Genomic DNA, 16675 nt, shown 5'->3' on the forward strand with positions numbered 1-16675 from the left:
AATTGAGGTTGCGATTTTGACTGAATCATATTAGTTTAGCCGTAACTCTAATCAAATTATGTCATGATACTTTGGTTAAATTACACTTGGAATGATGTGATTTGGTCTAATCATTTTTTCACAAATTCGATTTGGGTTGAACAACATCTTATTAGGTTCGATTTTAATTGAATCACATCATTTTGTGTAAGATTTGATTATAATGACATTTGAAACAATACGATTCAAGTTAAATTTTATAAAGTTACATTATTATAAGTGTGATTTTAGCCAAATCTCATCATCTTGAATGCAATTTGACTATGATTGCACTTGACCAATACTCTTTCGACCATTTGGAATAACGTAGGGCTTAATTTTTATTTTTCTTTTTCATTAAAGATAGGGTTTAATTAGCTCCTGAGAAAATAGTAATTTTTAAATTGAATATATATTACATAGATGATATCATCTGTCAAAATTGTATCACTTTAGAGTCAGAATTTTAATGAAAGGTAGGAAATTGTTTGTTTCAAACTTCATGGATGGCAATGAAATCTGGCAAATCTTTAATATGGTAAGGGAAACTTGGCTATTCGGTTCGGTCAAGTCCACCCGTCTGTTAAATCGGGTCAGTAAAAGTCCGGCTCTGAAAACCTGAATTGCTTGAAACAAGTAAACAACCACGTAGGTTTTAGAAGGGTTTTAAGGCGGCTGCAAAATGTTTCTCGTTTTGGTTTCGGGACATCAGTTTTTCCCATCTCTTCTATGTTTTTTGGCCTGTCTCGTTAATTAAGTTTCTCTTCCCTCTAAAGTTTTACACAGCTTACTAATTACTTCTTTATCATAGTTTATCCAATTTTCTCTTCATTCACAAACTGGGTTCCTCTTTGGTTGTTTATATCCCTTCTTCAACGTTTATTCGTTGAAACATGTGGCGGAACTTAGCCAAAAGAGCTTCTTCTAGGAAGATTAAATTTTCCCCTGGGAAATTTTCTCAAGAATCTACTTTTCTGGAGAATATAAAAACTCCAGAGACTCAAACTCTCTTTAAGGCTTCATACCCACTTCTGGGTTTGCACCTAGTTACTGATTTATCCCCTAAAAATCAAAACTTGGGTCGATTCAGTCACACTCAATCTATCAACCCTTTTAGTCTTTTTAACTGTACAAGAAGTTATGCAAATGTTGCAGAGGCAATTGCTTCAACAGATGGAGAATCAGATATTTCAGGTTCAGAAGAGATGCAAGAATTGATGGAGCAAATCCGCAAAAGGCCAGACAATGTAATGGACTCATCATCTTCGTCGTTTTATAAGCAGCCGAAGAGAATGGTGGGTGGAATGGGTATGCAGAAGTACTACGCGTTAAAGCGTAGGCAAATAAAGATGGAGACCGAAGCATGGGAACAGGCAGCCAAGGAATATCAAGATCTTTTAACGGACATGTGTGAGCAAAGGCTTGCACCCAATTTGCCTTATGTTAAGTCCTTGTTTCTTGGTTGGTTTGAGCCTTTAAGAGATGCAATTGCTAAAGACCAAGAGATTTGCAAGGAGAAAAGGTATATGAATACTTATGCTCCTTATTTTGATAAGTTGCCTGCGGATATGATGGCCGTTATCACTATGCATAAGTTGGTGGGGTTGTTGGTAAGTAATGCAGGAAAGCCTGTCAGGGTGGTACAAGCCGCTTGCCTGATAGGTGAAGCCATTGAACATGAGGTGGGTAAGCTATAATTTTCAGATTTTTAGTTTTCCTTTTTAATGGATTTTTCATGGAATTTTTCCTTGATACATATGAATCTAAAGTGTGTAGTTGAAAATTGAAATTATAGCATTACTCTTTGGTGATTCTTTTAGACTGGGCATGTTATTCTAACGGAAATTTGTATTGGTTCTGGAAGTAGAAACTCATTGGCTGTTTAATCTTGCCAATATGTTGTTCAGGCCCCTCATTGCCTAGGAATTGATTCTTCACATGTATTGCCAGTAGTTGAGTTGGTACCAATTATTAACCTCGACTTGAATTTATTTTTTACTCAATTCTGATCAGCAAAGTGAATATTAGGCTGTGATTTGGTGATTCCAGAGCAGCAAAGTGGCCAATTTGCTAGTTTGCTCATGAAAGGTCTATGAGGACACACAGCTTTGCTCGATTAAAACCAAAATTCCTTCCCTTTCACATAGCTGGTGGCAAACATCAAAAGTACTTCAATAGGCCCTTTTTTTCTTCTTTAGTTAAAGAATTGATGCCCATGCTTTTGACTTAGATGGACTGTGGAAGGAGACAGGGAGAAATGACTTGATTTTCCCACAGAGAACAGGCCTCCACTTGGTTGGATCCAGATCAGCCGTTGCTACCACTACCTGCATTTCTCTTCTGTTTCTTACAATCTCTTTTAAGGTATTAAACACCTCACTGAACATCTTGAAGCCAGAAGCACGATGAACAGAACTGCAGCTAGTTACATATTTGTGGTGCAGCTGAAAAATGTTTATCTCGTGCTCAGTATTTTAATTGCTAGTGTAGAACATTGCAAAGATTCTGCTAATAGAGGCCATTTTTTTTAGTCAGTCAGGTTTTATATGGGGTCTTCAACCTTTACCTGATGCATATATGTCCCTTTTAGAATGAGACGTTTTCATGTCAAGGCCTGTATATGTTGAAGTGAATTTTTGGGGTTTATTCTCAATCGCTCTTTTAACTATAAGAGGAATGGTGTTATCTGCTTGACTTGCCACTAAATTGTTGTTTTGCAATGAAGTTTAGGATTTTCCTTTAAGATGTTTGACAAAAAAAAGGTAATACCTAGCAATAGTTTAGCTCTATCGGAGTGTTTTTTCTTGAAGAAGCCACTTTTCCTTTTTATGCATAGTTTATAGAATATTTTGATTCTTTTCAATTGTTAAGGTGTGATTAGAAGATTATTTATTCAAACTGTGTACACAGATGTGAGTATTCCTGATTGTCTATATTCTGTCTATGTAAATGAAGTTTGGAGTCAAATCTTTCAGTGAAAGGAATTTATGATAGTAATGATTTATGGTTTTTGCTGTCTCTACAACATGTGCAATTAATTCACTCTAATTAATTTTGGTTATGCATATATCAAAGAGTATATTATTCCAAAAGTATTCTGAAGAGCACCATTGACATTTTTTTGGGTACTGGAGAAATTGACAATAAATTTATGTACAATTATATCTTATGCGGATCAGGCCAGGATACACAAATTCTTGGAGAAGACGAAGAAGAAGATGAATGTAGCAGATAGTAAATCGGGAGATATATCAGAAACTTCCACCGATGAACTAGAGAAAGTAACCAAAGAAAAAGAAAAATTAAGGAAGAAGGTTACTAGTTTAATGAAAAAACAAAAGCTGGAGCAAGCAAGGGAAATTGTGAAGCAACAAGATGATTCAAAGCCATGGGGTCAAGATGCTCATGTTAAGGTTTGTGATTTGTAGCTCTATGTTTGCTGCTCATCATTGGTTTTACTCTTCTTTTTGGTTTTATGTTCTGATGCTTGCACTTCCCAGGTTGGTTGCCGTTTGATGCAGTTGTTCATGGAAACAGCCTATATACAACCTCCTATTGATCAATTCTGTGATAGTCCACCTGATATTCGCCCTGCGTTTGTACACACTTTTAAAAGTATCACAAATGAGGCAATGTAAAAAAAGACTACATCTCTGTTTCTAGCCCCACTCTGTCTCTAATAAATATATTACAACATTTGCTTTTTCTGGTTGTCTATGATAGGAAAGGGCCAAAAGGCAGGAGGTATGGTGTTATAGAATGCGATCCTCTTGTCTGCAAAGGTCTTGAGAAAAGTGTGAGTTGGATTCCTTTATCTACAATGACTCACTTTAATGCTATTTTGCACTGTTTTTTAATTTCTAAATCGGGACACTTTGAAAGTGCCTTGACTTCTCCCCCAGTACTTACATTTATAGGCATGAGGTATCAGTATGTAACTAATCTTTGTTGGTCTAAACAGGCTAGGCACATGGTCATTCCTTATATGCCAATGCTAGTGCCTCCTTTGAATTGGACAGGGTATGAATTTTATATTTTGGTACTTTACTATGACAATAATTGCAAGTTCTTATATATTTTATGCTTTATTGAACAACTTCTTTAGCTTAATTGTCATTTTAAACAATCATCATAGAAGGAGATATACACTAATTGTATATTTGGTCATGTAAGTATGAGCTTGATTGCTAGTTTGACTTAATTGAGCTGAGAATGAGCAGTCATACATTGAGCTCGAGCTTGAGCTAGAACTTGACCCATGGGAGGCTCGACTTGATAGGCTTGCAAGCAGCTCTCAAATGAAGAAAAAACGATGTCATTTTAGCCAAGTATGGGTGATGACCAAAACGAAGTTACATATATTTTGAACTTATAAATGATTATTTTAAAATTTATGTTTTCTAGTAAAAGAAAATATTAGAGGAAAGTTAAATTGTGTTGAAAAAGGAACAAAGTAAGTTTAATTATGATGTGTAAAGTGAGTTGTTAAAGTTTCTCTTCCTAATTTGGGGTTTTCGGAATTGGGTTGAATTTATATATAATGGGCAAAGTAAGTTGTTATAAGTTGTTAAATAAGCTTTAACAACTCATTTCACCCATTATAGATAAACTTACTATTTTTCTTCGTCAACACAATTCAACTTCCCTCTAATGTTTTCTTTATTAGAGAATAGAAATTAAAAAAAAAGTTATAAGTTCAAAAATATTTTTTCTACGGTACTGAATTGAGGTTGTGCCGAGCTTGAGTGTTAGCCACTACATCAAGCTCAAGCATGCCCAAGCTCGAGATTGGCTTGGCTCGAATCCACCTTTACTTCCTATTAGCTTGGAATGAGGCTTGCTTGAGTTGTGTATTGGAATCATATTTATTTTATGCCTTTTCATGATTAACTTTTTTTGTTATTTGGAGTAACTGTATATATATGATATTTGCTCCTTTTGTTTTGGATGTTGGTCTTACTTGGTGTTTTGGTAGGTATGATTGTGGTGCATACTTATTTTTACCATCCTATTTTATGCGAACACATGGAGCAAGACAACAACGTGAAACAGTAAAAAGAACTCCAAGGAGTCAATTAGAGCCTGTTTTTGAGGTTTGAGATATCAAGAGTTTTGTGCTTTAGTTACTTATTTGCTTCTTTTAATGTTTAATGATTATCTTTGACTTTTCTTTTTGTGGCATTTTTTCTTGGGTAATAGTTATGAAAAATTTATGTTTGGACATTGCAAGGGCTTAACTTTGAGTTGGATGCATTAATGCTGTGATTTTTTCTGAATCAGGCCCTGAATACTCTAGGAAATACCAAATGGAGGGTGAATAAAAGGATACTTAGTGTGATTGAAAGAATCTGGGCTAATGGAGGCTGTCTTGCTGGCCTGGTTGATCTTGAAGATGTGGGTACAGTTCAATTAGCCCAAATTATTTTTGTTCTTATATTTTTTCATGTTCCTTTTTCTTTTTGAAGGAATTAATGTTCAACATAAACTTCATTCTTACTCATCCTGTTCAGTGCTGCAGTACTTTTTAGTAATTATTGTTCTTCATCTTTCCTAAATGTATCTTACAATACAGGTTCCTATCCCTGAAGAACCTGGCACAGAGGATGTGGCAGAAATAAAGAAATGGAAATGGAAGGTGAAGGCTGCAAAAAAGGAAAATAGTGAGAGGCATTCACAGCGCTGTGATGCAGAACTCAAACTTGCTGTAATATATTCACTCTTCTCTAAAATTTACTTAGGGCTGTAGCATACAGCGGTTGGTGCAATATTAATGTCTCTTTTGGGTGCAGGTTGCTCGCAAAATGAAGGATGAGGAGGGCTTCTACTACCCACATAACCTTGATTTCCGAGGTCGTGCATATCCCATGCATCCACATTTGAATCACCTTGGCTCTGATCTGTGCCGAGGTATCCTAGAGTTTGCAGAGGGACGCCCTCTTGGGAAGACAGGCTTATGTTGGTTGAAGATACATCTGGCCAATTTATATGCTGGTGGTGTGGACAAACTGTCTTATGAGGGTCGGGTAGCATTCACTGAGAATCATTTGGATGATATCTTTGATTCTGCAGACAGACCTCTTGAAGGAAGGTGCTGGTGGTTGGGTGCAGAAGATCCTTTTCAGTGCTTGGCAGCATGTATTAATCTCTCAGAAGCAATGAGAAGCTCCTCTCCAGAGACTACAATTTCACATATCCCTGTGCACATGGTATTTTCTTTTTCATAATGATATTGCATGTATTATTTTGGACAAAATCGTTGCTAAGTACATGATATAGTGGATGTGCATGTTCCAAAACTTTTCCTTTACAAAATCATGATTTCATGTTTTGGAGGGGTTGGTGTAAAGATTCACTTTTTCTAGTAGTGTTTTTTGTTTCATTCACTTTTTGTATATTCAGAAACATATGTAGACTTGTGATTTTGTTGAGATACTGGTGCAATAGCCTCTTTATAAAATTGGATTGTCACTATCATCATTTGTGCTAGAATGTAACATAACTGTAGCTTGTTCTCATTAATTATAGACCATGATGCATATTATAATATGATATTTTAGCAATGTTAATTGTTTTGCTTATTTTGTTGCATTTCCATTATTATGTCTCTATTATGAGGTTAGGACCTTCTAGATTCATCTTTAGGATCTCTTGTAACTTTAATGCTTGGTTCCGTATAATTCCTGTAGGTCTTAACCTTAGCTTTTATTGTTTTGTTATTCTGCAAGGACGGTTCATGTAATGGGTTGCAACACTATGCTGCCTTAGGAAGGGACAAGGTAATGAAACTTATATTTGTTTTTACTTCCAAAGTATAATTTAAGCTCTTCTCTACTTGGCAAACCTTTGGTTGTCATTTCCTGTACTTGAATAATTTTTTCCTTCTAGAAGTTATATGTTTTTCTTCTTGAGCTTTTCCAGTTGCACCCTATTTGATCAATTGTTTTTATGGCATTAAAGAATTTCTGGGAATATGAAAACTGTAACTTTTTTCTTGTCCTGGGAAAGGTTTGAAATTTATGGGAAATTATTACTTCATACTGGACAGATATATTATCTTTTTCATCTTTTTGACCATTTTAAATTCCCAAGAGTCAAATGACACCTTAAACACCTTTATTTCCATGAGTCAGATTCAGTATCTGTCACCGTGCTAATCCTAATCCTTTTGGGAACCATTTTTAAGTGTTTTGTTAATTATTTCCTCTTGTAAAAATATTTTAATATATCTCTCCCATGCTTGTGTTATTTTGTGACTTTCTTAGTTGGGAGCTGCTGCTGTGAATCTTGTTGGAGGGGATAAACCTGCAGATGTTTACTCAGGAATTGCATCCCGGTAAAAAAAGCTCTCTCTATCACTCTCTTGTGCATGCATGTACCTTATTGCATCTAATTAAATTCCTGTTGCAATTCAGAGTTCTTGAGATAATGCGGAGGGATGCAGAGAAAGATCCTGCAACTAATCCACATGCACTATTTGCTCGGCTTTTAATCAATCAGGTCTGTCGTTTTTTCAGTCTGTTGAATGCAATAACATTATGTTTGCATAAAAATGTACAACTGCTTTGCATATACATGGGATATAATTGTTTGTTACTCTTATATGATGATTTAACTGACACCTGAGGTTGTAGTCAGAATTTTCATTGACCAGCTTAGTATATATTGCTAATATTTTATATTTACTGTTGGACATAATTAGGTGGACAGAAAGTTGGTGAAGCAGACAGTGATGACATCTGTTTATGGTGTCACTTATATAGGGGCCCGTGACCAAATCAAGAAGAGATTAAAAGAACGTGGTGCCATTGCAGATGATTCAGAACTCTTTGCAGCATCTTGCTATGCTGCTAAAGTAAGGAAATTATATTTTAGTGTGTGTTTTATGCGTGTGCAGGTGTGCTTGTATAATGTAGTTTACACTCATGACTTTTGTGCACATACAGACCACATTGACTGCCTTGGAAGAGATGTTTGAAGCTGCAAGAAGTATCATGAGTTGGCTTGGCGAGTGTGCTAAGGTTTGTGATCTGTTTCCTAGTGAATTTAATTTTTTATATCTTAATGATGTATCTATAGTGGAAAAGCTAATCACGTAAGTGGACTGCTCTGAACCTAATGTTTAGGAGTTAAGCTATGGAGATTGTCCAAATGAGAATCTTATTTATCTGTAGGCTGTGTTGCTGTAAGAGTCACTAGGTGATCTGATGCTATTGTTTGGAAATTCCAGTTAGATAAATTTATTCACAATTTGTTTTGCCTTTCTCTTTCCTGATCATCCATAAAAGTTGGATGAGATCATTATTTTCATGAGCAGGTGGATTTGGACATTCTAAATACACACTGACACACCATGGTGACATGGTCAACATTTGTGGGTTTCCAGAAAATAGATCTCTTGATGGTTTATAGTTTGTTAACTGAATAAGCTTACAAATATAGGATGCTGCCATTAGAACTTCAAATTTGATTGGTTTCTATGTCTTGTTTTGTACCCTAGGACAGGTATGCATCCCCTTTTTGATATTTTGCAGTGTTCATTCTCATGGTTTTCTGTCTCCACTAAGGCAATTCTTCTGGTTCAGTCAAAAGAGTCTTTTGATGTTGTGAACCCTTAGATTCTTACAGTTCAAGATTTTTTCTCATTTTTTTTAATTTCTCTTGTATAGTACTGTGGAACAAGTGTGCATCTTTTCATTGTTATAATAAATTCATTATTAGCCAAGCTACTGTAACACAAACTTTTATTACTAATTTGTGACACAAATTCTTTAAATTGCTTCATGGCGATTGGCTGGCTTAAAAATTGTTGAGATTGCATAAAAGAATAACTGACTCTAACTTCCATTGCAAGTCCATTGGATTATGTTTAATCAAAGGTTAAGAATATATTTCACAAAATTTGTTCATATATTTATGTGTTATAATAGCCTGACCATTTACTATATATTGAATAGAAAAAGATGTTGCTGTTTCCAAAATTTTTTCACTTAAAGAGTCCCTCAAAATCCATTTATGTAGTCTTAAAAATATTCTGCAGCAAGTTTTGATATTACAACATGGTAATTTGGTAAAGGTACTCATTTTCCCAAATTGTTTAGAGCTCAAGTTCCCATGTTGCCCATTTCTCTCATGTCTTGAAACTTTTTCATGAGCCAAATGTTTATTCAAAGTGTTGTATTAATTGTCTTATATGGAATCTTAGCATCATCCCCATTAAGCTGTGTTGTTTTTCTACAATTGCTGAGATCAAAATTTGAATCTTATCAGGTGATTGCTTCAGAGAACCAGGCAGTGCGATGGACAACTCCTCTTGGACTTCCTGTTGTACAGCCTTACCGCCACTTAGGAAGGCGTCTTGTAATGTTCTAAGAAAAATTTGACGTTCCATTACCCTACAAGTTTGAATTAAATTCCTCAGTAATTTCAGTTTTTAATTAGAATTTTATGTTGAATTGAATGCAGATCAAAACGTCCCTGCAGATATTGGCATTACAGCGAGAAACTGACAAGGTTTTTAAGCTTCCTTTACTGTTAGGCCTTATTTATCCGTCTCTTCCAGATTTTAAAGCGAAATTCTAACAAAATCATAAGCATCTTTGTTTATCTGTCTGTGCTTTAAAATGAAAAAAAATTCTCTTTAGCCGTAATGTGTAAAATATATATATATATATATATATCTAGCTTACTGATATTGTGTATTTTCAGTTTTTTACCAATTAATTTTATGTAATCTGTGATTTAATGGTATTTAACTTTTTCTTGTAAAATTAATTTAAAGCCATCTGCAGTCTACCATTTCACTGATTCTGTTGCTTTTGCAAATATTGCAGGTCATGGTTCAGCGGCAGAGAACAGCTTTTCCGCCAAATTTTGTACACTCGCTTGATGGTTGCCACATGATGATGACTGCTGTTGCTTGCAAAAATGCAGGCATGAACTTTGCAGGTACATGCTGAGTCTTATGTCTTCTTCAGATTCTATTTGTGCATTTGTCTTTATGTATTTGAATTCTTAAACTATTTTGCACCAATCTTTTATTACAGGGGTCCACGATTCATACTGGACACATGCATGTGATATTGACGGAATGAACAGGATACTCAGAGAAAAGTTTGTTGAGCTCTATTCGAACCCAATACTGGAAAATGTAAAGTATCTTTACTTACATAAGTTTTTATTATCTGGACAGAAAACTGCCAGTTTGGGGTTATAATTTCTTGATATTTTTCGACAAATTGTCAGGGTAGAGCTTCCTGGAGCTAGTATCCCTATTAGTCCCCCAAGTTGTTGTCAATAGAAACAAAGAGAAAATATCAAATGCCACTCTCAAAATTTCGAACAGAGGGATTTTTTAAGACATTTATTGCCCTCAATCCTTCATAACTGTTAAGAGTGATATAGTATTTCCAAGTTCTTTGTTAATTAGTAGTCAATGGTACTTTGGTGTCACTTAACATGGTCAGAATTCACAATGTTATTGATATAAATTTTGGCAAAATCACACTTTAAAAGCTATCGATTAAGATTGGAGAGCCTACAATCATATAAATCCCACACTGAAAATCCATATTTTCCGATGTGGGATTCAATTTTTATATATTGTACTTGGGATCATAACGGTTACCTTTGAACCTATCTGTTCACAATTTCTTTCCTCAAATTCCATTCAGAATCATGCCTTACGAAACATGAAAGTTTGAATAATATAAATTGTTCCTGCAAATATATTAAGTTTATTTGTCCTATGTATTTGAGAATATGCATAAATGCAATTGCCTTCAGAATGGAAATCAGAATCTGCAAGGTCTGTAGAGCTTTAATTTTTTTTATTGAATGCCATTATAGATATGAGAAAAGTTGCTTGTTAGAAGTTTCTGTGCTCTATATTGAATATCTGATATCTTTTTATGATATTGTACTCCTTTATTGATTATTTTTTTATGCTTACAGTTGTTGGAGAGCTTTCAGAAATCATTCCCTAAGTTAAACTTTCCACCTCTACCAGAACGGGGAGACTTTGATTTGAAAGATGTTCTTGATTCTCCCTATTTTTTCAACTAGTCTGAGGTCACACTCCTCTCTTGACAGAATGCCTTGAAATTGGATTCTTCCTCTGTCAAAACCACAAGGTAATGGCAGTTTAAGTTTTCTTCTTGTTCATAGTCTTCATTGAAGGCAAGTTCCTTGTTACCCATGTTGGAGTCCAAGTTGAAAGGATAAGACACCAATGGGGTGGCTGGAATCAGTGTCCTCGGATACTTTTGTACATAAGACAAAGGAAGAGAACTTCAAGCATTAGCAGAAGGTTGATATCTTAGTTTCTTTGGGATATTAATATTTGTGTTCTGGAGCTGCTTTTGGGTACATGATGAAGCATTCTCTAGTTCTTTGAAGTTGGGCAAGCAAATTGCATCGACATAAGCTTGATTTTGACTGAAGAAATTGCACTTTTATCAATGAAGTGATTCAATCGATCTTAGAAGATCGAAGGCGGTGCCCACCTTATCGAGCTTCTATTGCATGGACGGATCATGAGAATAACAGTTTTTGGTGGGTTTCCTACAAGTTTACAGATTCACAAAGATAGGTAGTTAAGATGATTTATTTTGCCACCTGCGCATCATTTGTTTTGTATGATCTGTATCAATTGATTGTCCTATAGTAAGTTATAATAACATAGAAATTCACAGGGACTGAATTTGTTGACATTCTGGTATGCATGTTGTAAGTAACCTCTTCAGCTGATTTCTTAAAGTGTCATTTCCAGAGAATCTCCTTGTGGTGGAAGGCACTATGTGCGCAGCTTTCAGTGAAACATTAATGTTGATTAAATTGGTGGGAGTTGAAATCAAGAGGAAGTTCAACTTATATTTTTTTATCTTTATTTCTTTTTCACAGCCATATGGTTCTAGAACCTGTTCATTCTTTCATTTAAAGTACCATAAGCTGGAAAAGTTCATATTGTTTTTTAATCAGTTTATAGGGCTATAGTTTGTATATCATCTCTTTTACACAAATGCGTTTCATGAAACAGGATTTGTTGAATTTGCTTTCCTCAAAATACATTGGCATGAGAGACACCTTAGTTTAATTTTGCAAGACTAAAGCCCAGATGATGTACCATTATCATGTGTTGAATATCCATAAATGGTTATGATTGGCCTCCTAATTTCATTTTTCTTGTTTCATCTTCCTAATGCATGTTCAGTGTATTGTCTACGCACATCTAGCTTTGGAGCCTTATACAAATTTCAAGGCAATGTTATATAGAATTCTACACTCAGATCAGAGTACATGGACAGAAATTAAAGAGCTGAACAGTGCATCCTTGTTTTCTTATCAAAGCTATTCAAGCATTTCTCCTGCTTTTAGCTACTCGGAATCTCTTGTACTTATGCATGAACATGTCGTACGACGGCTGCTGATAAGCCTAACCCACATCATTTATACTAGTTGAAAATTATCTACTGTAATTAGAATGCCTGAAAAAAGCATCAATCAGAGCGCACAATTACTGATAGAGCAGGGAAATAAACTAGAGTAAGACGAAACGCAGTACGCATTACATAGATTTGGCCTTTCTTTATATCCTGTAAAAAATAAAAATCGGCAACTTGGCCTTGGCTTTATACAATGTCGACCACATTTTTGGAATATAAAATTGCGGGTTTCGCCGGCCATGGCCATGCAACCATCACTAGGTTACACAGAATGCCAATTGCCTTAAAGTTAAAAGGCCTCATTTTCAACTTGAAAACTTCCCTTTTAAACATTTAATTATTCCAGCCTGTTCGTTGCATCTTTCGACCTTCTTCCTAGAGGGGATGCAGTTTTTAGCTTTTGTAATTTAGCATCCTCTCTCTAACATGGTCGACTGCACTATTTTATTAGACATGGTTCAAAAAGGATATTAGCCTTTCTCTTTTCCTTTTATTGTTTTTACTGTCTAAATGCATTCGGGAACATATAACCATGACATGTGAATGGTTCAAATGATAAATTCATTCATATGCCATATCCAGTTACGCCTAACTAATGTGTAAAAAGAGGGAGAATTCCTTTGTGAGCCTTAAATTCACTATTTGTCGTCAAAAATAACAGGAAGAACAGGTAAAGATAACTATATAAAAAAAGATGAATTCGATATGACCTATCATTGTAGTTGGGCGAATTCAGAGCGTATCATGCTTTGTTTATTTAACTGCCTTCAGGGTTAGCTGGGCTAATAAGCTCTACAAAGCTTATATGCACATAAGGGCTTATTTCAGCAACAAGAGTCAGCTGGCTTGGAGTATTCTGAGCTGTAGAAACAATGGCTTCTTTCTCTATGGAAGATTTTGTTGGAAATGGATCTCTCAAGGGACTGCTTCCAAAGCTATTAGAGGAAGGCTGGGATGATGTACCAACTTTGAAGATGATGAACTCAGAAGATATGGATGCAATAAATATGTCACAAAAACAAAAGGTTAGTTGTCACAGAATCAGAGTTTTGTTTCCCTTCACTTAAACCTGTTATGTATCTTTTAGTTCATTGGGTTACCTTCAAAAAGTTCTGCTGCAATCTCTACTTTCTTTCTGCAATCTATCTATCCTGCGGACTTTCTTTCTTTTACTCTAGGATGCACTGGAAATCAGATCATACCTCCATGATCGTGTCTTAATGCAATATGGAGATGTGTTTGAGGCCTCTGGAAAATCTTTGCCGGAGCTTCTTAGCCTGAGTTCAGGGGATCTGTCTTCCCAATTTGGTTTGAAAAGAGGTCACATTGCACGATTCATTGACAGAACAAGTGCATGCGCAGATCCACTGCCCAAATTACAAGTTCTCTCTGCAAAGAGAACCATTAGCACATCTAGAAACAATAGCATTTACAAGAGTTATGCATCTGTCAGCTCTAAAATAATGCAAGGTATGCAAGATCCCCAACAGGAACTGGTGCAAATTCTGATAAGACTCTTGAACAATCACTGGCTGATTTTAAGATCAAAGATGGATACATCTTTAAAGGAATTGTTGCTGCGGGACCTGCTGAGCCTCGAGCATGTGGTTGTGTACAACCTCCTCCTATATCTGACCAAGCTGCTCCATACTCTGCCATTGAGACCATCTCAATTCAGAAACTAACCCCCGGACACAAGATTGGCATGGAACGTTTGGTGAAAACCAAGACACCTCCAATGAAGGCTCTAGAGTTGTGGCGTGAAAAACCAGCTGTTCTCCTCTGCATCCGACGTCCGGGGTAAACATTTTGTACTTGAAATCTAGGCACAACTATTCTTCCAACTAATTGATAAGCCTATTAAAGTAAATACTTAGATGTTTGTAGCAAAAAGGATAGACTCAATGGGTATAATTTGCAAGCTAGAGCTCAAAGAAAAAAAATTCAGCGGTTATCCTTCAACAAGGGAAACTGATATAATTTTCTTCTTTCCGTCTCCTAAACTTGAAACAGGTGCATCATGTGCAGAGCTGAAGCTCACCAGCTCTATGCAAAAAAGCCTCTATTTGATGCCTTAGGAGTTCAACTATTCGCAGTTCTTCATGAGTACATAGAGTCAGAGGTATTAGCAAGTTCTTTTTGACTTCTTGTTCCTTGATGAAATATTTTGTATTTGATGTTTGATTCTGACATTACAGGTAAGAGACTTCTGGCCACGATATTGGGGTGGTGTTGTAGTGTATGACCAGGGGAGGGAATTCTTTAAAGCTCTTGGGGGTGGAAAGCTACTCAAGGACAAATTCCTGTCAGGCTTTGTTTTGAACCCCAGGGCCATTGCAAACTATAAGCGTGCAAAAGCCACGGGAATTGAGCAAAACTTCAAAGGAGAAGGTGAAATTAAAGGGGGACTGTTTATAGTTGGCAGAGGAAGGAGTGGCATTGCTTATCAGTTTATTGAGAGAAACTTTGGTGATTGGGCACCTCTACCCGAATTAATTGAGATCTGTACCCAATTGCAGGTCTATCTCATTGCCTTCTCTAATCCTGTACTGCAATTGCTATAAAATATAACTTTATTCTAACAAATTTTCTTTGATCTGACACAGAACCAACAGCAAGGTCAATTAGAGTCAATCAAATCATCAGTGGCATATGAATGAAGTTTGTTGTGTCATCCATGTCTTTTCCAGATTTGTGCTTAATATATTATATGTCTCGTAATTTCAGCAGAAAACTCTTCCTTTCCCTGAACTTTTTTCTTTTTCCCATATTAGATTCTATGGATTGTATTTGTCACAATTCTTCAATGGCTCATCAGTCTAGTTCAACAGTCAATGTCAACATCATATTAAACTAGCTAATAGCTAGACTATTTTTTCAGCTGTACCTTGCAACAGAAAACACTCTCTTGACTCCAATTCAAAGAAATTTATTGAATCTTTCATAAATGTAAACCTATGTTATAAAAAATAGGTAAATGCAGAGCCTTTGTCATGTAATAGTATCCTTATGAAAGTTAATATATGAGGTAATCAGCAAAAAATTAAGTTTGAACCAATGTGCTTAGAAGTTTAATGAGAGCTTGACTGACTGGGTAGGTTTAATTCCCTGGCCCCAGGATCCAGATCCTAACTGAGAGGATTGAGAAGAATTACCTTCTTTTCAATTCTCAAGAAGTTGTAGATACATAGAGTGTTTGTAATCCTTGAAAAGAACCTTTTAAATTGTGTAATTTACATCCACTACAAGTTGGACAAAGAGAAGATCCACTTCTCTGCAAATAATGTCACCTGTATCTTCCTTTTCACATAACAACAATTTCCACCACCTGTACATTTTATTACTCTACCTGTTTCACTAATCTCTGAGGTCATGTTCTTGAAAAGTTGCATGGTCCTTTCTTGTTATTTTCAAAAATTATAATTTGTCCATGTTAGGATTCTAAGTGCAAGATATGAGACTTAGATCCTACATTAGAAAGTATGAACAACTAGTGTGAGATTTATATGGCTTTGAACTCTCCTATCTCAATAGCTAGTTTTTGAAGTGTGGTTTTCTTAAGGTTCGTATCAGTCCCCAGCATATAATTATATCTCATTAAGATAAAAGAAAAGAGAATTAAATGGGTATTTTTACAATTTGGTTATTTAAAGGATTTATTTTTATTTTTATTAATTTTACCTTATATTATAATTTTGAAAAGTAAAATATTAGAGATGAAATGTTAATTTTATGTTTTTCATTAAGAAAATTTAATTTTGAATGAGAAAGTGTTATTTATACCAAATAAGGGTAAAAAAAATTTTAAAGCCAAACTTGAGTGGTACAAAGCAATTCACTCTATCCTGACGGCTTCTTCGCTGCACCTATTCTTTGCTGACCCAATGGCATTGCAGTACACTGCAACATTTTTCCTAGTCATTCTCTAGATAAACAGATGCCGCAGATTTTTATGTTCTTGCACTTGCAAAACATTTCAACAAGATCACTTCCCACAACACACTTTATCCATGTCCTCAGTTCTTATTACATAAGCATGAACCTGCTTCCCTTCTTTCCGAGGCCAATACTCCCCCACATGCAGTTTACCTTCGGATGTGGCATTGATATTTATCATTTAAACCATTCACATGTCAAAGTTACATCTTCCCGAATACATTTGGAAAGTAAAAACAATAAAAGGAAAAAAGAAAGACTAACATCCTTTTCGAACCAAT

General features: G+C 35.5%; 2 protein-coding genes across 6 annotated transcripts; both read left to right on the forward strand.

Moving 5' to 3' along the window:
- The first annotated feature begins 678 nt into the window (after nucleotides 1-678).
- Nucleotides 679-11886, forward strand: LOC123216893 (DNA-directed RNA polymerase 1B, mitochondrial-like). 4 transcript variants are annotated; one of them, XM_044637541.1, is made up of 20 exons: nucleotides 679-1540; nucleotides 1634-1700; nucleotides 3198-3431; nucleotides 3519-3652; nucleotides 3742-3814; nucleotides 3980-4038; nucleotides 4994-5111; nucleotides 5299-5412; nucleotides 5591-5722; nucleotides 5808-6224; nucleotides 6744-6794; nucleotides 7281-7351; nucleotides 7431-7515; nucleotides 7718-7870; nucleotides 7962-8036; nucleotides 9286-9375; nucleotides 9481-9528; nucleotides 9849-9963; nucleotides 10062-10165; nucleotides 10969-11886. In XM_044637541.1, exons 1-20 carry the CDS (start codon nucleotides 912-914, stop codon nucleotides 11077-11079), a joined length of 2880 nt encoding a protein of 959 aa, XP_044493476.1. In that variant the 5' UTR covers nucleotides 679-911; the 3' UTR covers nucleotides 11080-11886. The 4 variants fall into 4 exon arrangements, with proteins under 4 accessions (XP_044493476.1, XP_044493475.1, XP_044493477.1 ...); XM_044637542.1 differs by having other exon boundaries at nucleotides 1365-1540; nucleotides 1642-1700; XM_044637540.1 differs by having other exon boundaries at nucleotides 679-1700.
- A 1311-nt stretch (nucleotides 11887-13197) lies between these two features.
- Nucleotides 13198-15338, forward strand: LOC123217485 (peroxiredoxin-like 2A). 2 transcript variants are annotated; one of them, XM_044638541.1, is made up of 5 exons: nucleotides 13203-13483; nucleotides 13637-14258; nucleotides 14472-14580; nucleotides 14657-14977; nucleotides 15065-15338. In XM_044638541.1, exons 2-5 carry the CDS (start codon nucleotides 14164-14166, stop codon nucleotides 15116-15118), a joined length of 579 nt encoding a protein of 192 aa, XP_044494476.1. In that variant the 5' UTR covers nucleotides 13203-13483; nucleotides 13637-14163; the 3' UTR covers nucleotides 15119-15338. The 2 variants fall into 2 exon arrangements, 1 of the variants encoding a protein (XP_044494476.1); XR_006502494.1 differs by lacking the exons at nucleotides 14657-14977; nucleotides 15065-15338 and having other exon boundaries at nucleotides 13198-13483.
- The last annotated feature ends 1337 nt before the right edge of the window (nucleotides 15339-16675 follow it).

The sequence above is a fragment of the Mangifera indica genome, chromosome 5 (assembly GCF_011075055.1).
Source record: "Mangifera indica cultivar Alphonso chromosome 5, CATAS_Mindica_2.1, whole genome shotgun sequence".
Lineage (NCBI taxonomy): Eukaryota > Viridiplantae > Streptophyta > Magnoliopsida > Sapindales > Anacardiaceae > Mangifera > Mangifera indica.

Bases quoted from the DNA above. Each gene is read 5' to 3' on its own strand.
- LOC123217485 (XM_044638541.1), top strand. From the start codon at position 14,164: ATGGAACGTTTGGTGAAAACCAAGACACCTCCAATGAAGGCTCTAGAG. The intron at 14,259-14,471 runs GTAAACATTTTG...AACTTGAAACAG, and splicing joins CTCTGCATCCGACGTCCGGG to GTGCATCATGTGCAGAGCTG. The intron at 14,978-15,064 runs GTCTATCTCATT...GATCTGACACAG, and splicing joins AGATCTGTACCCAATTGCAG to AACCAACAGCAAGGTCAATT.
- LOC123216893 (XM_044637540.1), top strand. From the start codon at position 912: ATGTGGCGGAACTTAGCCAAAAGAGCTTCTTCTAGGAAGATTAAATTT. The intron at 7,871-7,961 runs GTAAGGAAATTA...GTGCACATACAG, and splicing joins CATCTTGCTATGCTGCTAAA to ACCACATTGACTGCCTTGGA. The intron at 9,529-9,848 runs GTTTTTAAGCTT...CAAATATTGCAG, and splicing joins TACAGCGAGAAACTGACAAG to GTCATGGTTCAGCGGCAGAG.